Raw genomic sequence first — 22,605 nt, forward strand, 5'->3', positions numbered from 1 at the left:
TTTCCATAATATCTGCCAGATAGACAGTATCACCCGTGTATCGGATATTATTTATAATTTGTCCATTTATGCTAATGCCATCAGTTAATTCACTGAGCGTATCTCTAGAAGTGACTTTTGAGTACATATTAAAAGGAGAGGAGACAGAATGCATCCCTGCCGAGCTCCACGATATATGTCTATATCTGATATATATCCAATTCATCATCCACGTTTACTGCAGTTTTTTTATGTCAATAAAGGTTACGAATCATTTTTATATCTCTAGAATCCTGGTTGTTTCTTTAAAAAAAAAGTATTAGTTCTTGGTGCCGTGCTTCATCAAATGCTTTAGCAAAGTCTATGAAACACGCGTATTCATCTGGCGGTATTTTTCAACAAGCAATTGAATACAATTGAGAGCTTTTCTAGTACCATATAATTCCTAAAGCTGAATTGTGTTTTGCTAAAATATTCCAAACATTTTTCATATATTTTTCCACGTATGATTTTCAGGAAATTTTTTAGAATGTGGCTCATAATATAAGGCTTTTGTTCTGTATTCGCCACATCTTTTTGCGTTCATTTTTTTAGTAAGATGATGAATGGTGTTTAATATTTATGGCCTTTAAAATGTGGTGCTACAGGAGGATATTGAAAATCTCCCGGGTAGACAGAGTCCAAAACGATGACGTTCTCCAACAGATGAAAAAATATAGTGTTACCGAAGACCATAAAGAAAAGAGTACTTGAGTACTTTGGGCATGTGATGACAGGCAAAAAAAAAACGTTTTTCAATTCATTCTACAGGGAAGGAAGACTAAGTGCAGGTAGAAGGCGTAACTCTTGGTTAAAGAACTTGCGTGACTGGTTCCATTGCAGCACTCAGTCCTTGTTCAGGGCAGCTGCCAACAAAGTGAGAATTGCTGCGATGATTTCCAACCTCCACCGGGGAGAGGAAAGATAAAAAGAAGAATGGTTATTTAAAACGAATTTCTCACGTTTAACTTCAACTTCAACAAAAATTTTCTTCTTCTTCTTTGGGAAAATAAAGGTTTAAAGACAGCTATTACCTCCGTCTATTTATAAAACGTTGCAACAACCTTATTAGTTTGAATGAAAATGTAACCGAATGGCTGATGGCACAAGGAAAAACGCAAAAAATATACCTTATTGTAACAGTATAAATAACTGCTATTATTTCTAATGAATGTTAACTTTTTGACAAAATAAAGTCAATGATAAATCGATGCAAGCCACCATCGAATAGCTAAAGAAATATTTTATAAAAACTTGCAACCATACATAAATGCTAAATTTTTAAATGATTTTCCCAATTTAAAAATTTTGTGAATGTGAGAAGAATAAAATGAATAAAGAAAGACAATTCGTAATTTTAATAGGGACTTATTTTTTTGGTATGGTTTTGGGCATTTAACTACTTGACTTTTGATTTTGATTATAATTTTTTCATTCGTCACAATATTTTGAGTGTGTCCAAATGTTTGTAGACAAAAGGCTCTATACAGATTAATGAATTACAAGAGAGATGAAGAACATGTTAGAGAAGGAAATACGGGTGTTTCAACACATTTATAGTGATGTGACCTATCATTGGCTCGATTAAGTGGTCACATCCAAACTTCCATATTTCTTTAATTCTTCCATCTGATTTTAGTAAAGTTTCATCAAATGACCTCATAAACCGGTCAACGACAAGTCACAAGCCCTGTAAATGTATAGACTTTCAATAATATTTATGTTTTTTGATGATATTTCCTGATAAAACTCCATAGTTAATGATTTTGATAAAATTAAAACTTTTGGCAGCGAAAACAATTACAAATTACTCCATTTTGAAAACAAAGGGAAAAAATTGGAAATTTTTTTATACGCCTTTACTCGTTTGCGAGTGATTTTGATTAGTTAAATTAGAATCATTAAAAATAAATACAATTAAACTTAATGCAGTAATAATTAACTAACTATTGGAATTATTGAACTCTCCTTTACTTAAACCATTCATTCCATTACGCTCCATTTTATTTAATAATTTAATACTAAAATAATATAATTAATATAAAATTCATTATCAAAATAAATTACTTGCTTCCATAAACAAATTGCACTATCTATCTTGAAATATTTCGTCATTTATCTATATGTATGTAAACTTCCCTGTCATAAAATCAAAGTATTTTGCTTACTTAACCTGTTAAAATGTGTATTTTCCACTCTGTTGTATTTCGCCATGTGTTTTTTTCCACCTTTTAAATAAAAAATGTTAAATCCCAAGTCGGTCCAATATCTCCCAAAAATGAACTGTTTAGCAAACTAGTTGTAAATATTTATGTTTCTGTCCCCTGTTAAAATACTAATTTTATCTCTATATCTTCAAACTATGTTAGAAATAGAATAAAAACTTTAAACGTTGTAAACAATTTACCAGTCTTGAAGATGCTTACTTAGGTAAAAGCGGTCAAAATAATACAAATATTAAACTAAACCAAGAAGTTTCACTGATAACTTTATTTATAATTTTATCGAAATCACAGACATTCATATTTCCTTCTCTAAAATGTTCTCCATCTGGGTTGTAATTTGTTATTATTTCTATATTTGATAAAATCTATGAATTTAATGAAAAAATTGCATAACCTTAGTTGGAAAGCAATAAACCAGTAATCAGATTCTATGTTTGGGAAGATAATGTATTTTTCATTGTTGTGTACTTTAGTTTTTACACCTGCATGTTAGCCTAATGGAAACTTTACAAATAAAAACATCGGTATTGAAAGACTTTAATTATCGACACAAAAGTCATTATAAGAACCCTTGTATTATTTTAATGAAATCTATGAAGTATATAAATAAAATGTTGATATTATTTTAAACGTTGCTGATTGTCGATATTTATCGATTTGTAATATTTAATTTAAAAAAAGGAAATACTTGTGAAAAATATAAAAACGTAAAAAGTATTCAGTATTATTGATTAAATAGAAAGTAATAAGTAAGATTTACTTATTATTTATTATGTGCGCATTTTGAAAACATCGATTTTATAAATACTCCGCTGACTTTATAAATACATATTATATGGAGACTATTTGCGTACTTAGCGTTTTGAATGTTTGTAAATTAGACGATTTTATCAAATAAATGTATTTATCAAAAAAACTATTCAGTAAATAAGAATTTCGGATACGACCCTAATTAAAATTATTGTTGGATGATGAATGATAAATTGGTATTTACACTTATCATTTGGTAAATTTACACTTCCTGGTTTTGGCGTGATAGGCATTTATTATTCTAATAGATGATGTACCAACCTCCAAGTCACTTTCCTTGAATTCATCCCCAGGAATAGGTAAAGATTGTATCGAAGATACGCCATCGCTTTTGTCTTCAGAAACATCACTTAACGCCGCGAACATCTCTATCTTAGCTTTTCGCAACGAATTTGCTGGAGACTTTTTCATTTCTACTATCTCTGGTTCTCTAAAAGATAATTTTTTTCTCGGGCGGTCGGCAGAATCACTTAAGTTTTGGGATGAGTTCGCACTCAACGAAGAACTAGGCAAAGCACTACTGTGTACCGGGAATACGAGTCGTGGGAAAAGACAGATGCTCTCAATTGCAGGCTTCCTTCCATCTTCAAGATTGACTCTGCTCGAAGATTCATGGTGGTGATTAAAGAAACCAAATCTTTGTGATGTTCCTGGAAAACTGCTAGCACTTTCTAACTGATCTACAGAATTCTGCCTGTGAGGAACCAACATAGAAACTGGTCTAGAAGGAACAATATCGATAGAAGTTTGTCTTTTAATCTTAGGTTTTGCTCCATTAGACGGAACTTCTTTTACCTCGCCATTCATAATACTTTGTTCACAACCATCGTTCTTAGATTTGGATTTGGGTTTTCGGAAATAGCTTAGTGTAGATGAGCGACTTCTAGATTTAGGATTGTCCGGAGGCTTTTGAGGTCCTTCAGTTGGTGCCCTGAACTTGGAGCTGATTGAGGACAAACGATTTTTGGCAATACCGATGACGTCATTGGGCAGCTGCAGCAGATTGTTGTCAGCTTTCCTACCGCAGCTGCTCTCCGCTCGAGTGGACTTGGACATTGCGAAGTATTAACATTTTACATAGTAGACATGGTACAAATAAAATTTATACACACAGCGCGTGCAAGTTGGATATTTTCAGTAATTTAAGAGAAAGTATTATTCTTTTCAATTAATATCACATTTTTATGGTGAAAATTTATTCGAAGAGTCAATTAAATAGTCACATTTTAAGTATTTTCGGTGCATCGGATAACAAAGTATGACTGAGACATATGAAAATAAATCTAAACAATAACGAAAAAACAGATTTTAACGAAAATCACGAGTAAAATAGTATGCATATTAAGTGCAGAATAAACGAATTTCCAGAAAATCTAGCTAATAGCTTATCACATTACAGAGACGAATACACTTTCCCGGGAAACACGCACTCTACACGACACGACGCTAGCTCAGTACCGCGCTAGGATCGCGCTGCTGTTACGGAACACATTTGTTGTAGACTGAAATAAGTCAACAGTATTTGGGAGAATTCATGCTCCCCTCTACTCGGGAGAGATTACGGCGTCGCGTCGGGAGATGCGGCCGACGCGACGCCGACGGAGGCGGAACGAGCGGTAGACCAACAAGCTGCCGCCCTTTATTCAAAACTTTTAGAAAACTCGTAATCGCTAATTGACCACGACAAGCTTTAGTATTAATTAATCTCAACTTTTATCGCTTAAACTCAGTTACACGCAAGAATAGTAATATATTATAAATTGCACTATCAATTTTAAACAATTAATTAATATCGATTGGTATAAAATGTACTGTTAAATTTAAAATAAAATCAATGTTAAAAAATAGTAAACGTTTAAAAAAAAAACACTTACCTTTTAATCTACGTTGTAATCATTTCACAAACTCTAGGTAAATAAATAAAAAAATAAAAGTGATGGCGCGTAGAAAAAAAAACAATTAAGAATATTTAAAATACATGGGAAACAAGCCCCTCATATTTAGGGTATTTCAATGATGAACCTGTTTGACAAGACTCCCATAAGATAAATGGAGAGGCCAACAGCAATAACCGTGGCAATCGAGGCAATGATATTGTTTTGCCGATTGAAGAATAAGAAATCTTGTCTCATTATCCTCAAAACCCTCAAGAAAACAATATACGTTATTATGTTGATGATCAACATTTGCATGCAAGTAATCAGAAAGAGTACAATGAAATAAAATTTTTCCATGGAATCTCGCAAAAGCGCAGAGATGAAAACCACTTGTAGCTCTTTCCCTAACGAACTGAGAATATAGTTTAATAGGGCAAAAGTTAGACACACCCCATGCTACACCTGAACCTGAAGTACACTGAAAACTAGTTTTCTCTGACAGACTGGGTCCTCCTACTAAAGCACCAATACCAATAACCCCCTTAACCGTAGTAGTGACTACTGCTATACGTATACGACTATGTTAGCTGTATTAGTTAACCCGTATTGCAATATTCCTATGAACTTTCAAAGCATGCGCATCAGAGCTACCTAACACATCCATACATCTATAAATTCAATTTATATGAACATTATACGCAAAACATTTTGTTACGTCCTCCTAACCCCCCCTAGTCTACATCTAGACAGAAAAAGGGATTTTACAACTTAAGCATTTGTAAAAGCGTTATATTGCTTGCAATTTATTAATTTGTTTGTTAATCTAGGTGTGCAAATATTAATAAAGACAATAGTAAATACAAAGTGGCTTAGTTTTGTTTTTTTCGGGGGTTTAATGTTATTTACATTATATTTAAAACGCGATATGCCCAAAAGAAAGGTATAAAATATGATATGCATTTTTTAGAATATCAACGAAACAATGACTGAATTATTTAAATTAGTAAAACGAAAAAAATAATTTTGTTTGATATGTACAATACTGAAGAATAACCTACAATATTCTACTGTCATCGTAAGCACAAAAACGAATTACAATTAAAAAAACAATAAGCGAATCTTTGGTTTTAAAACCCACTTAAGGATTAATACTATATTATGGATTAAAATATCAATTCGTTTTGATTAAAATATCAATTCGTTTCGATTAAAATATCAAAATATATATTTATTCCAAAGCATATTTACTTTCAAACCACCGAAACACAAGTATGATAAATTACTTACTTATTATTGTAACTTGTAACTTCCGTGTTAAGACATACAAAGTATATTCGTTATCTCTTTCTCACACATAACGAGTGCGTATATTGTCACCTCCCTTAGACTGTCGTAAGTCAAATTGATGTATTTTAAAGAATACTAGCCCTTATGGAAAAGTATTGAAAGACTAAATTACAATAATGAAAGCTGCAAGATTTTACTGTAATCGCAAGTGTAATTTTTCGAACGAGATTCTAAAGTTTTAGGTTAAAGACGTATTTGAATTAGTGATTTTAAAGTGAGTAGAGTAATCTCGTGTAATCTAGTAGAAATAATTTTGGCCAATAGAGGCGCAACTGGTCGCTGTATGGAATAAAGGAATATGATTACCCAAGAAAATTAATATATATTTTTGGTGATATGTTTTTTCCTAATAATACTACGGTATTATAAAACATTACTTACGATGTCAAAAAAATATGGTAAACTGCATGTAATCGATTATAAGGAGCATTCGCTCCTGGATAAAACTACATGCTACTCGGTCATTACACTCATTGAGTCTGGAGAATTTGCAGAATCAAAGAATCCGCTTTATTTTCATTCTTAAAAAGTATGACCATGTATCACTATTTTGCTCCGAAATCAAGTGGATTTGTTTTTATCGGCGCCTAAACTTTCTATCTCTGTCACTTCTTCATAATATTCTTCACAACTTTCATCCCTTGACATAACATTTCATTTCCACCTTCAAGGACCGCTTGAAACATTACTTTATATCCTTAGAATCTTACAATATATTTATCTTATTGTTTTGAAGATATATATTTTTATTCCTTTTCTTTCTTTGGTTCCTCCTTCTCTCTGCTTCAAAACTCATTATTCTGCGTCTATTTTAGGTAGGCTGGAAGATATTGCCTTTGGCAACAAGGTACTAATTTTTTGTAATTCAAGATTTAAATAATCAAATAAAATAAGTAAGTAAATTAAGTTTTATATGAAATTTTTACATTTTCGTCATCGTTTTCTTTGTTGGAATAAATAAAGTAATGTGTTGTTTCCTTTTTTTAAAACTTTTAAAAATATCTTCGTTAATTTACAGCATAAATATTTTAAGTTGGTTTTTCGCTGTCCGTTTGCTCTATATTCCGAAACTATATTTGATCTACATATTCATCCCTCTGGGGACTGCTATTTTCAATATATAGGTATATAAATGCAAAAAATTATATTGAAAATAAAATGACGTATTTTATAAAAAACTAAATTAAAAAAATTAAATTAAAAAAAAATACACTTGAATAAACTTTTAATTTCAAAATTTGCTCCACTTTTGAAGTAATTTTAATTTCCCGATACATTTTGGATTTTTGCTGTCGGATTCGTCTATAAGACAGGTAGGTTTGGGTTTCCTACTAAGACCAGTCAGTTCTTTTAGTTTCTTATGAAGATTAAACGCATCATGTGTATTATATTGTTCTATTTTATTACACTGTCTCTTCATCCATTCTTCCTTAGCTTTTTTAATCTCTCGTTTGATAATACTTTGGAGGTTTTTGTATTCGATGTTATTACAATTTTCTAGTACCAGCCACTCTACGTTGTTCCATTAAATTCAAAATATATCAACTTTATAAGATTGACTCCGTTGGTGAACGTTTGGGTTTAAATATTAATGGAAACAAAACTAAACTTTGGTTTTAGCCGAGAGCAGTGGGGGATTTGCCCTAAGGCAGTTGGCGGGCCCGGCAACAAAAATATAATAAGAAAATATTATCTACCTTAGCCTGCTTGCCCATGACTTGCAACAGTCCAACAGTATACGCATAGCAATTGCAGTGATTGGGTGAAAGTTTTTCTCATTTCGAAACGTTTTTCGCTTAGAACAATCGAAACGGAGTGTTTTCACACATTTTTTTAACCATAAACTCATTACTTACGAATGAAATATTATATTTATGAAATTAAATCCAAAAAAATATACAAAAAATTAGATGAACGTAAATAAAATTTCATAAAGGTACCACAATTAAAACCCTATTATTTTTATTTTCAAAGATATTAATATTCCCTGTATGAAGAACTTTGAAAGCAACAATTATGTTTTTTTTAATAGTAGTACATCTATGAAATTCGTTTCATGGTCATTTTATTTTTTTGTACATTTTTCAGAACTATTTTTATAAAAACATCGTTCGTAATTAAACAGTTTATAGTACAAAAATTATCCGTGAAAATTCTACCTTTAGATTGCCCTTAACCAAAATCTACGGTAACTTAACGTAACTTAACGTATTTGACAGGGCGGTAACTTAACGTAAAAAGTGTTAAGTGACAAAATTAGCTATGGTTGGAAAAAAAGGTTGAGGCTAAAGAAAAAGAAGGTGAACAAAAATATGTGGTTAAAAAAAGCGGAAATTAGACGATATCATTGGAAAAACATCTATAGATACTGAATATCACACTGTTGATCCAAGATTCGACTTTCCAAGTGGTAGTGATGCTGCGTCAACGGATGTGTCTTCAGTACCTTCAAGTGCAGGTACTTTAATAGTTTTGGCAAGTGGAGTAAAAGAAGAAGCCGAAGAAGTCCCACCAGTTCCAGGATTGCAGCCCTATCCTGACCGAGGGTTGTGCGAAATCAGCGAGGATCCAGCCAAATGGACAATCTAAGAGTTTAGGCGTGATTACATTACACAAAACATCAAAAATGATTTTCCCAAGAGTGAGAAGACTTACAAAGGTAAGTTTCGACATTTGTCAAAGCACTTATTCGAACCTCAGCTTCTAAATGGCGAAAAAGTTTCGCAAAAGTAGCTAATTTGTTCCGAAAGTACTGGATGTTTTTTTGTGGACCTTGTCTTCTTTTAAATGACAAGGAGCGTCAGTTCATGAGAATTTGCCTACTCACAAATTATCTGTCCGGTTGATGAAAAATAGAAGCAACACCTTAGGCCGAACTGACAACGCATTAACTATGCAATTCGAAAAAGAAATAAATTACTGGAAAAACATTCTAAAAAGAGTAGTCGCGTGTGTGAAAGCGTTTGCATCACATGGTTTGCCGTTCAGAGGATACGACAAGAAAATAGGTCCATTACACAATGGAAATTATTTTATGTCCTTGGAGTTTATCGCTGAGTATGATCCAATCATAGCCAAATTCATAGCACGTTATGGGAATACAGGCTCAAAACATTTAAGTTGTCTTCCTTCGACGATATGTGAACAATTTATTCGGCTATTAAGGGACAGGGTTTTAAGGATAATTGTAATGGAAATATTAACAGAAAACTATTTTTCTTCGATAATTTACTTGACGTCGGATATATCTCACGTAGACCAACTCGCTTGTGTAATCAGATATGTTCTGCCTCGTAGATCACCTGTAGAATGTTTTCTCAAGTTTGTTCCAAACACAAGCCATAATTCATAAAAAATGACAAATGCGGTTACTTCAACTTTAACTGAATTTGGAATATGCCGAGAACAATCTTATGAAAACGCGGCCAACATGTATGGGTTATACAACGACCTACAAGCTAAAATAAAGGAAGTTTCTCCTTGCCGAGTATGCTCCGTGCTCAGAACACTCACTCAATTTAGCAGGTTAATATGCAGCCGAAAGCAGCCAAGAGGCCTACTCGCTCTTTTCTCTACTGCAAGAGTTATATATTTTTTTGCAGCGTCAACTCAGCGTCGGGAACTCCTTCAAGCCCATTTTATCGTCAAAACGATACCAACGACTCGTTGTCTTGCTTCCATATTCCTTGCGCAGTCGAACTACCACACACCCAGTAGTCGTCTTGGGCACCTATTCTCAAAACTAATTTGTTTGCTCTTTTAGGCCCTATCGAGGTACTACGATCTCACGCGTAGAGGATAATAGGTCCTACGCAGGCATTGTACAGACGGAATTTAGCTGTCAATAAGTAATCTTCAGATTTCTAGAGGGCTTTCGTGCTGTTGAGTATGGTGCTCGCTAATCCTAGCTGCACTTCCAGCTCTTTTTGAAAGCTATCGTTTTCCGGTACGTACGTCGTACACTCTCAGATATTTAAAATCTTGACATTTTCAATAACTTGGCCTGACAAAGTAAGGGGATGTGAGGCATTTAAATAAAAAATGTTTCACGAAACTTTGGTTTTGAAAAAAATATTTTAAACCAATAACTGCGGAGTACCTATTTAACCTATCTATAATTAGACGAAAATCACTGACTGAATTGTTAAAAATGACCTTGTCATCAGCATACTCGAGGTCGCAAAGCTTTTGGAAGAAGAAGATGGATATTCCTCGGTCTGTTGCAATTGAATTTATTAGCATAAAATGAATTAAAATCACATTTTTATATCTTTTATCTATATAAACACGGTTTTTTAGGGCCAGGTCGCGAAACTTCAGATGAACATTCCTCACAGTAAGTTTTAAAAAAATCATAATGAAAATTTTTCCTAAAAGTCACTTAAAAAAAAATATATATATATATATATATATATATATATATATATATATATATTATTAGGAATTGTTGCTCTTCTGGTGCTGACAACATTTCAACAAAATATGTTAAGCACCCAAAAAACACAACCCCTTCCCTCTAACACATATTGTAAATTGCAGCTTTAAGGAGAGAATTTTCCCTAAATGTCTGAAAAACCATATTGTTATTCCCATATTTAAATCTAAAGATAAGTGCTCAGTTAACAATTACCGACCAATTTCTGTTCTTAGCGCAGTTTCAAAAATCATCGAGCTGTTAGTTGAATCGAAATATAATTTCTTTCTAACCAAATAGCATTTTAGCATTTTAGCATTTTATCAAATAATCAGAATGGTTTTAGGAAAAAAAAGCATATCTGATGCAAAAGCAAATTTATCAAAGATACTGTCCGAATGTTTAGATAGAAAAAGTCAAACTATAGCTGTGTTCCTTGATCTAGCTAGATAAAGCTTTTGACACTGTGTCCCACTCGATACTGTGTAGAAGACTTTCAGAAATAGCTGTCAATGGAACTGCATTAAAATGATTTGAAAATGATCTGACATTGGAAAACACAAAATACGAAAATTATGGATGATACGGGAAAAGAAACTAGAAGCAAAAGTCAGCTAGTGTACCGGGTCCAATACAATTATATACATTAATCATCTCTGCAACATTGAACTCGGCAAAGCGATTATTTCTTTTGCAGATGATACCGTAATTGTTTTTGATGGATGCTCATTGAATGATGTTTATTGTAAGGCCACAGCAGAAATGGAAATATTGAGAAAGTGGTACGACTTAAATTTACTTTTCCTCAATGTTGAAAAAACAGACTACATAATATTTAGCCTCAATGGAGCTACCCAACCAGTCACATCTTTCAATGTTATGCGTTATACCTGTGGTTTGAACCAAATTCCTGGACAAGATAAAGTGCTGTGTACTTGCTCTCTCTTAAAAAGAGTTAATGGAATAAAACATTTGGGAATTATGATCGACAGCCATCAATGGGGATCTCACATTTCTATGACTGTTAAAAAGCTCCGAAAACTGATACATGTGATCTACTCATTGAGAGGTGTTTTAGATTACGGAGCAGTTATATCAGTAAATTTTGCATTGTTACAGTCGGTTGCGTCATATGGAATAATTGGAAGGGGTAGTTGTTTGGAGGTAATATTCAATCCGTTGGCCATTCTCCAAAAAACAATATTGAAAATAATGCTAAAACTGCCATCCACCTACCCCTCTCATAAAATATTTGAAACAACATATTTACTAACTGTCAGGCAACTTTATTTTAGGGAAGCTCTAACAAATTTCTGGTCTTCAATAAAAAATAGAACACAACATAATATTAAAACGAGATATGCAATGAGCATAAACTTTGAGGTACCTCAAAGTAGAACTGTTTTTTTTCAGAGGCATTAAACAGTATTGGGCCGTAGGTTTTGAAACATGACATAAAGGCGTCTGTTATAACTAATTCTAACGAATGCTTAAAAGAAAAACTGAGCAAGTGGACAAAGAGTAGACCTTTTTATATCCTGTAAATTATTTTCATGACTACAAATTGTGTTGCTTTTAATTGCCAAATATTTATTGATTTTATAAATTTATTACATTAAATAAGTAAACATATTAAATAACAGGGAATCTATATGAAACTAGTGAATAGAAAATGAAAAGGGAGTGTTCTCTGTTTAAGATAATCTCCATCTAAAATGGCTCAGCTTGTGCTAAAATGGAGATTTTTATCTTTGAAAGCATAATAAGTTTCATCATAATATAACAATAACAACAAAAAAAACTAAAACTACGTTATTGTAAATGCCTAGCTAATAAAATGTAAGAAATTAATAATTGTTATTATAAAAATATAAATATGCCAAGAATACATGTTACTTAAACATAAATAATATAGTATAATAAATGAAAAATAAAGTAATGAAACACATTAAAATATAAATAATATGTGTACCCATTATTTCCTTAATGTTTTAATTTATATATTATTTTTACTTTTTATGCTTAGTCATTAATACTTGTTTAAATTTTCTTTTAAGTACTAATATTTACACGTGTGTTTTATTTTTTAATTATAAATAATATATTCTCTAATTTATATTTGTACTTCAATATTTATTATTACCTTTATATTTTCAAATTGATATTTATGCTTCAATTTTTATTAATATGTATGTTATTAATATGGTATGTTTTCTAATTTATAAAAATTATGTCTCATGTCTTAACTATTATTGGAATATTTTCTAATTCATTTTTATTATTCAATTTTTATTATTACTTGCAAGTTTTCTAATTTATATTTATTTTTAATATTTTTAAGTTACCATTATTATTTGAAATTTTTAAGAATCATTTGATAAAATTTTTAAAAAAAAACATGTAAATAGAATTTTTTAGCTAGTCACGGGACCTGAAATAAAGAAACTCTCTACATTTTAAAACTGTAAAATACATATATAAATCTCAAAATGGAGTAAATCTTTTTTTTTGAATGAATTTTTTTATAAAATTTAACAAACATATTTTTTAAAGCTTACCATGAGAATCTTATTCTGAAGTTTCGCTGTCTGGCCCTGAAAAACCTTGTATAAAAAGCAACGTTTGTATGTGTGTCCTCGATATACTACTGGAAAAACTACTGGACCGCTTTACGTGCGTTTTTTAGCAAAATGTAAATCTTTGCCATGAGTATATTTATTAAAATAAAATGAAATTAATTCAGTAGAAATAAAGTTAGGAGAGTAAATGTGTTTTCTTCGTACACCAAGACTGCATTCGAGGAGAATGCACATACTCAAAAATTAAGTCGATGTTTTTTTTTGAAAGTTTATATTTGAATGATATCAAACATTGTTCGTTTTTTATAGTTCCCAACCAGATGATTTCCTTTAATTCCTTATAATTTCTACCCATTTGTTTCTTTTGACAGGTTTTTTGGTAATACTAAAATAATATTTATAATTCATTTAAGAAAATAGTATTCCTACATGAAGTGCACACCTGTTGGTAAGAAGAGCAGAGTTTGACATTTTCAAAAAGTATTCATTATTTAAAAATGAATTATTTCATGTTTTAGAATATAATCATATGCATGTACCTAAGTGGCTACAAACCTATAAAAGGTAACACCATATTTTTTACGTTTATCTGTTTACCATTTAAGTTTTGTAAGTATACTTGATAATGTTAAGTTTTTATAGGAAACGCGGTCTGACATTTTTTCACACAAACGGATTCCAGTATTTTCTCCCTAAATTATGGAATAGAATAATGATTTTTTTACACAGTATGGATATTCAAAATTGAAGTGACCCTACGGTTTTGTTTTTTTATTACTTTAAATTGTTCATTATGGGAACAGGAACCATCCAAAATCCGGTAAAAATGCCCAGTTTTATCCAATGCCTTCAAGCGCTCGGTAAACAAATATGATAATTGCAAGACGTACTAATACAAAAATATTTATTCTGATATTCTGTCTAAAAAATAGCAAAATCGGCTAATTTTTGAGGTGCGTAAAACGGGACAACGAAACATTGATTTTGTCTATTTTAATTATGCATACAAAGTCAGACATGCAGTTGTCCTCTTCGCACGGGGACGCATCACCTGGAGAGTGAAATGACAACAATTCTAGAAAACCTAATTATAAAAAATTCCTGTCCCACACATCCTCAAAATTTATGCAATCCGAAACACAAAACTAAAACTTTCGACTGTGTTAATTTAATCAATATTTGACTATTTACTAAAATCTTATTAAAGCAAAGCATTGCCGGGCTTAGTTTTTTTATATATAATTTGTACGGTACATATATTGACCTTATATTTAGCAATAAACATTTCAGTAATAAGCAAGTAACAATGTTTTTAGTATGTACAAATGCTTACAGACTGGCTGGATTTCCGCCTAGGGAGTAATTCATATTTAAATTTGTGATAACATAGAAGCAAAACATTTTACGAAGGGAATAAGGAGGTCTAGGCATTTACAGGGTTTATGACCTGTCATTGGCGGGTTTAACATTCACCATTCTGCATATGTTTGAATATCCATATTTCCTCAATTCATCCATTTGTTGTCTTTTGTGAAGTAAAAAAGCTAAAACCTTTATTATGTGGGTGAGATTCATTCGGCTGAACGAATTCACCTACTAGGCAACGCCTAAAAACGATTTTCCAATTTGTATACTTTTTTTTACTAGGTAGTTGGTCCAGCCAGTCTATAAATATAATAGAAATCCAGCAAGTCTACAAGCATTTGGACGTACTCAAAACAGTGTTGAATCAATTACCTGGTGAAAGAAGCATGGAAATTGGAAAATTGTTTTCAGGCGTTGCCTAGTAAGTAAATTGGTTCAGCCAGATGATTGTAACCCACATGATAAAGGTTTTAGCTCTTTTGCTTCACAAAAGTCAACAGATCATTTATTCATCATTTATCATTTATTTTATTCATATATATGTACATTACAAAATAAAATATCTAAATTTATACATATAGAAATAATTAGGTAAAATTAGGTATATATAAAAAAACATATTAGTATACATAATATCCAAAGAATAATATGTTAAAAAAGTAAGAGAATGTTGTAACGAAAAACTCCCTCAGAGACGCGAAAAATGTCAATGTCCAAAGTGATATTGTTCAACATAGAGATAGCCCTTCCAACAGACATAACCATTGGCAGGTTGTCCTGTATATTGGAATGTGAAACAGTCTATGTTGACGCTGTCTAAGGTAATTATCCGGAACATAAAAGCTAATGCTCCGCATGATTTAAGGGTTGTCAATAATACCGCGCAACAATCGAAAGAAGTGCGTTGTTAAATACACATTCCTTCTAGTCTTCAAACTGCTGTAACCAAGCATACCCTGGAGAAACTCAGTGGGATAAAGCCATGGATAATATCCGCACTCCCTCATGTAGAGAAACCGAAGAAATTTCTTCTGAACCCTCTCCACCATAAGAGAGTACTTCAACTCACACGGTCCCCAAATCATCGAGCCACTCTCGAGTCTACTTCGCACCAACGAGTTATAAAGAATTCTCAGTACTCGTGTACTACGAAAAACCCTAGCAGTACGCAAGACGAATCCTAACATCTTCAATGAACTACTACAAACTGTTTCGATCTGATCATGAAATGTCAGGGAACTCACAAAAGTGATGCCTAGATTTTTAACCTTCGCAATCCGCATAAGATTCTGGTCATTCATTCTATAGCGGAAGAATAGCGTTTTGTGGGCCCTGGTGAAAGACATAACTGAGCATTTTGAAATATTGAACAATAATTTATTTCGTCTTCCCCATTCAGATACGTTTATTATATCCGTTTTGAGAGAACGAAAATCATCCAAAGTTTCAACCCTCAAAAATAGTTTGGATGGATAAGTTGAGGAAGTGTGGATGTTAAAACATACATGGGCAGAATAGTGAATGATACACATTGTGTAAAGTGGCCACGTAAACCATCCAATGATAGGTCATAAACCCTATAAATGCCTAGACCTCCATATTCCCTTCTCAAAAATGTTTTCCCTCTCTATTTTCACAAATTTAAATAAGTTAAAGTTAAGTTAAACTTAAGTTCATGGGTTACAAAACTACAAAGGTTAGCTTTATCTGTGAAAAAGTGTTCAAAAATAAACAAATCGTTTCAATTGTCTTAGAAGAGGAAAATCGCAAAGAAGGTATCCCTGTTAGGAAGGATAAGGAATAAATTAGACATTAAAACCTCTCTGCTGATATTTAAAAGTATTATCGTTCCCCACATTGATTATTGCTCCAGTATTTTATATTTCAGTAATGAAGGAGATCTAAAGAGACTCCAAATAATACAAAACAGAGCGATGAGGATAATATTAAGATGTGGGAGACGAACAAAACTTAAGAAGATGATTCAACTTCTAAATATCATGACAAATGATCAAAGAATCAAATTCAATGTAGCTAATGAAATAAACAAAATCATTAAAGGAATATTTCTGAGATATTTTCAAAATAAACTAAAGAATAATGAGATCTTTCATAACTATGCAACAAAAGGGTCTAAAAATATAAGATTGGAAAAGAAATCAAAAGCAATGTCCCAGAACTGCCTTATGTACAAGGGAATACAACTATTTGAGGAAATGCCAGAATGCATAAAAAATGAAATAAATGTAAATATATTTAAAATTAAATGTAAAAAGTATATATGTGAAAAATATTAGGTAGTATATAGTGTAAATAGTGAATATAATTAATGAAAATGTACATATGAAACAGTGAATATTATAAATTAAGATATTAAGTGTATAATAGCGATAAATAATGTTAGAATAAGTATAGATGTAAATATTATGTTGTGAATTAGACTATGTTAATCATAGAACTTAATAAAATAAATAATAAAAAAAAAAGACGTGGGGGTCAGTGCTATTTAGGCTCTTGACGTCACTGCGACCTGTGACCATTATCTAAAAATTAAATATTAATTGAATGCCGAATTTCATATTATATTCATTAAGACACGTTTGGAAAATCTATAGCAAGAATAATGAAATTAAAAAAAAGAAAAGGACTTCTTCCTATTTTTTCTCTCATCAGGTGTAAAATCTTGCGTGTCAAATTTGTTTAAAATAAATATTTGGATTCTTATTTCCAAATATTTAATCTCAAAGACCCCTTAATCTCTTAATCTCTCTAAGTGTTTATACAAAATCGATAGTTGTTTATTGGTCAAGTTAGTCCATGAACATCTGCTACAGGAAATTTTGACAAAATTATAACAGTTCCATACTAACTCAATATATTTTAATCCTTCATCCATGTACAGCAAAAAAAACTTTAAAAAAAGTGTGCTAAACAGAAAAACTTTTAGTTTGTGACAATGTAAAAACATTAATCTTGATTTGCCAACAAACAAGAATTCTTACTTGCCTAGTTTTCCTTGTATTCTCACGATATGTATAAGTAATAGTTTAAATTTGTTCCAATGAAGTTTTTGTGTATCTTTTTTTTAACAATGTTTTGAGTGTGCTCAAATGTCAAATGCCTCAAAACATTGATGAAGTAACTGACTGGTAGAAGAAGAAGTAAAAAAATGGAAAATTGTTTTCATGCGTTGCCTAGTAAGTGAATTGTTTCAGCCAGATGAATCTCACCCACACGACAAAGGTTTCAGCTTGTTTACTTCACAAAAGTCAACAGATGGATGAGTTGAGGAAATGTGAATGTTTAACATAGGCAGAATGGTGAATGTTACACTATGTGTAAAGTGCCCACTTTGGCCAGCCAATGACGAGTCATAAGCCGTGTGAATACCTAGACTTCCCTTCTCAAAAATGTTTTCCCTCTCTGTTGCGACAAATTTTTATTTTTTTTGTACATTCTTTTTTATGAACGTTAAAATATCGCTCAAAATAATTTGGTTTGAGGAAGTTCAGCGGCTTTAATTTTTCTTTATTTGTTATTGACTATTAAACTAAAATAAAAATAAAATCCTGCTAGTTATTTAATAATTTGTGGAATGACACCATTTGTTTATAATTCGTATGTCAATAATTAGTTTAGTGACACAATTTATTAATAACAAATACGTTCACGATTTTTGGAACGAAACAATTTGTTTGTAATTGATATCTAAATGCAATATTTGAGTTTGTCCAAATGTTCGTAGACAAAAGACTGGATTTTCCCCCGACGCCGACGGGAGGAAAAACTAACTGATCCAAGGAGATGTTTAAAAATTAAATAATTGTTTTCAGGCGTTGCCTAGCATGTGAAATAATTCAGTCAGATGAGTCTCTTCACAACAATAAAGGTTTCAGCTCTTAAACTTTACTAAAATCAATAGATGGAGGAATTGAAGAAATATAGACATAGGCAAAATGGTGAATGTTAGACAGTGTGTAAAGTGGCCACATAAACCAGCTAATGACAGGTCATAAGCCCTGTAAATGCCTACACTTCTATATTCTTCTCTTCTCTAAGGTATTCTCCATCCCTGTTGTAATTTGTTATTTATTGAGTGACATAATATATTAATAATTAACACGTAAATGATTAAAGAGGTTCAAATAGATTTATCAAAGACATTCTATTATTTTTCTTAAAATTCATTATTTCAACGTGTGTCTTAATTCTCTATTTTTAGATAGTGGTTGTTATGAAACCAAAAAAAATAATGTTGTTTGCTTGTAAATGCGTAAGAAATGCGTCACGGTTGTTTCTTTTATCCATGTGGAATATGTTCACAGATGGCATCCCGTTACCAACTAAGTGATTGATTACGTATTTTCAAACGCAAGAAACTGAAAATATTTATACTTTTCAAGGTTTTTAAATATTTTAATTGCAGATATTTTATCAATGTCACTGCGGCTTTTTCGAAGAAACTCTAGAGAAAAATATTACAAAACTTGATCGAGAGCTTTTCATAAATACTATTTGACTTTCGCTCGGTCGTGGTCACAAAATCGCACGCGACGACCACGCATCTAGTGATACCTAATTTACTGTAGAGCTCGAGTATCAATCTGTACTACCGGGCCAGAGATCGGCACTTCGTCTAATGAGAAGAGCCAAATGGTCATGGAAACAGGATGACAAAGGTACCAATAGAGCCGCATATATTATATGTATTTCACACAATGAGTAAGTTATTTTTCTTCTTCCTTTTCACATCATCATGTGGACATCACCAATTGCCTTCGGGAGACCTTATCGCGAGCCAGCACTATCGCCTCCTCGCACGTCAATCCAGCGGCCTTAAAGATCGTCATCGACGGCCTTCCAGGTCGGCGTGAGCATAATGAGCTTAAAGAAGAGGCAACGTGGGTTTAGACTCTCCTAAGGCATGTGTAGTACGTCTCCATGCCAGGACTACCGCCGCATTCTCAAGACGCTCGTTATAGGAGGCCGCTGCGTCCATTTTCGGACTTCAATGATAGTTATAAAATGGAACCACCTTTGACTTTATATTCTTTTCAAGCACTTACTTTCAAATTTTGGTGTGCTAAGCTTTGGTACGGTGGCAAGATTCGCACTCATATATGGCAAATGTTACATGGTGTGTAAAGTGTAATAGCCAAATGACAGACCATAAGCGATGTAAATATCTAGACTTTTGTATTCCGTTCTTTTTAATTTTCCCCATATATGTTGTAATACGTTAATCATTATAACTTCCCGAGGGGAAAAATCCAATATTTACTATAAACATTTGGACATACTTAAACGATTACTCTTTCATTGGATCTTGATTTAACAATGATTTTAGTATGTCCAAATGTTTGCCGACATGCTGTATTTCCTCCTAGGATGATATTCAGGTGTATTTTTTTCTGCAACAGAGGTAAAATATTTATGAGAAGGAAAAATGGAAGTCAAGGCATTTACAGGGCTTATGCCCTGTCGTTGGCGAGTTTAATTGGTCCCTTTACACACTGTGTAATATTCACCATTCGGCCCATTTTTGAGCATTTATATTTCTTCAATTCTTTCATCTGCTCATGTTTCTGAAGTTAAACAGCTAAAACCTTTATTTTGGGGGTGAGATTCATCTTTTTAAATTATTTCATCTACATACTAGCTAACGCCTAAAAATTTTTTTTTTTTAATTTCCATACTTTTTCGTGGACCAAGTGGATTTATCAACAATATTTTAAGTTTGTCCTAATTTTTGTAACTGTTTTTGTTAAATGCTCTTCATCTCTGTTGTAATACGTTAATGTTCAGCTCCCCAAAGAGTTGAATTCAATGAAAAAATTTGGAAAAACTAAAAATATTGATGATAAATCCACCTGGTCCATGAAGAAGTATAGAAATTGAAAAAATAAAATTTTCAGGCGTTGCCTATTATGTAGGTAAAATAATTCAATTAGATGAATCTCACCCGCATCAATAAAGGTTTCAGCTCTTTAACTTCGCAAACATTGACATATGAAAGAATTGAAGAAACATAGATGCTCAAATATGGGCAGAATCGTGAATGTTACACAGTGTGTAAAGTGGCCACATAAACCAGCCAATGATATGTCATAAGCCCTGTAGATGCCTAGACTTCTATATTACCTTCTCTAAAATGTTTTTCATCTCTGTTGTACTATGTTTTATAAAATTGTTTTTTTTCCCTTTTGGGTACATTTTTTAACAAAAAATATTGCCTTTAAAAAATATGGCCTTTAGAAAAAAAAACAGGTGTATCATATATATCAATGTCGATTTTCTGATTAATTCTTATTTGAACTTGAAAATTTCATGAACCGTGCGCCTAAAATTAAGATGTTTTTGAAGCGTCTAGTTTATAACCAAATATTGATAAACTTTATCCCACATTGGTCATTATATTAAATTTTTCTAAATTCTCGAGCACGGAAGCATATACTTTTTAACACTAATATTGGATCAATGATTTATTTTGACATCGTTCTTATGAAAACCTTAGATGGAGTACCAATTCAGTGCCACATGCACCATTGGGTGCGGATAGGTAAATTATAAATATAGACTAATGTGAATATTTTTTGCTAAATTTCTTTGTAGTTGGTAGGTAAAACTGAAAATAATTCATTTGCCCGTCAAATTGATTTCCATCGATATGTGTTTTTCCAAAATCGTAAAAACGTAAATCAGCTCTTTTTTTTTAAAAGACCTCAAAGGTAAAACTGAAACATTTTTCTGAAAGAAATATGGAAGTCTTCACATTTACAAGGCTTATAAACTCTCATTGGCTGGTTTTAGTGGTCATTTTACACATTGAGTAACATTCAGCATTCTACCTATGTTTAAACATCCACATTTTCTCAATTCTTCCTTTATTGCCTTTGTGAAGTTAAAGAGCTGAATGCTTTATCGTGTGGGTGAGATTTATGTGGGTAAGAACCAATTCACCTACTAGATAATGCCTGAAAACAAGCTTTTAATTTATATATTTCTTTTATTTAGTTCTGAAAACTTCCTAGGAAAAAAATCCAGTCAGTCTACAAACGTTTGGACATACTCATCTATACATTGTTAAAATAAATTGACTAAGGTCCAAAAGGCTTCAAAATTATATATTCAGATGTTATGAACTATTAACACATATAAAAATAGAATTAAATTTTTAAAAAGATGTTCTTAATATATGTTATATAATAAATTAATGAGAATACAAGAAACTTTATTATTATTTTTTGAAATTAAGGATAATTTTTTCTAAATTGCGATTACAGCAGATCTGATATAAACAAAACAACACCTAACAAACCACTTCCTCGTTTCCTCGTAAGGGTAGGTTGATAAAACGCCATATCACTCTGTTTTTATACACGGATGTCGGTTTCTCTGCATTCGTACATGTTCTCATGACGTACGTAAAATATTCTGACTTTTTACATATTTGTTTTCTTTTATTTGTTTGATTCAGTCATGCCATATATTTTTCAGTCCTTGCATTGCAAATCTTTTTAGCAATTATTATTTTATTATTTTAACAATAATATTTAATATTATATTTATTAAACTATGGAATTTATTCGTTCTTATGATTTACCAAATATTTAAAGAATTTTGATGCCATTTTTAAAGTCGTTAATAATGGTTTTAGATTCGTTTTTAAAATATGAAAGCCTTTTAAGTTCATTTGCAGCTAACATCAAGATCTGCTTCATCATATATGATAAAACAGGGTGGGAAAAAGCTGCAGAGCCCGTATTTTTTACTTTCTACCCGCTAGATGTCGGTAGTTCCAGGGAAAATACATTTTCCGTATTTTAACCCCAGCGAGAAAATCTTCACTGTTTTAAAAGGTGTGTGTCTCAGCTAAATGATGACATTGAATGCTGATTTTTTAGATTCCTTATTCGGCTGACTTAAATAACAAACATTAATAGTGAAAAGGGTTATTGTAAAAATAATAA

At 31.8% G+C, this 22,605-nt stretch overlaps 1 protein-coding gene across 4 annotated transcripts in view; it reads right to left on the reverse strand.

Annotated features, from left to right (window-relative positions):
• The window catches only part of LOC148277349 (carboxyl-terminal PDZ ligand of neuronal nitric oxide synthase protein), a 623,052-nt gene that overhangs the window by 77,814 nt on the left and 522,633 nt on the right, over positions 1 to 22,605 (reverse strand). For 2 of the 4 annotated variants that reach the window (XM_088233000.1, XM_088232998.1), the window contains exon 1: positions 3,315 to 4,557. The exons of the other annotated variants lie outside the window; for them this stretch is intronic. In XM_088233000.1, the coding sequence (XP_088089126.1) occupies positions 3,315 to 4,109 (795 nt within the window). In that variant the 5' untranslated portion in view covers positions 4,110 to 4,557. Of the gene's footprint in view, positions 1 to 3,314; positions 4,558 to 22,605 lie in introns of those variants that run through there. 4 annotated transcript variants of the gene reach the window in all.

The sequence above is a fragment of the Micrasema longulum genome, unplaced genomic scaffold (genome assembly GCF_059751315.1).
Source record: "Micrasema longulum isolate JH-2025_06_02 unplaced genomic scaffold, ASM5975131v1 h1tg001048l, whole genome shotgun sequence".
In the NCBI taxonomy this organism is placed as follows: Eukaryota; Metazoa; Arthropoda; class Insecta; order Trichoptera; family Brachycentridae; genus Micrasema; species Micrasema longulum.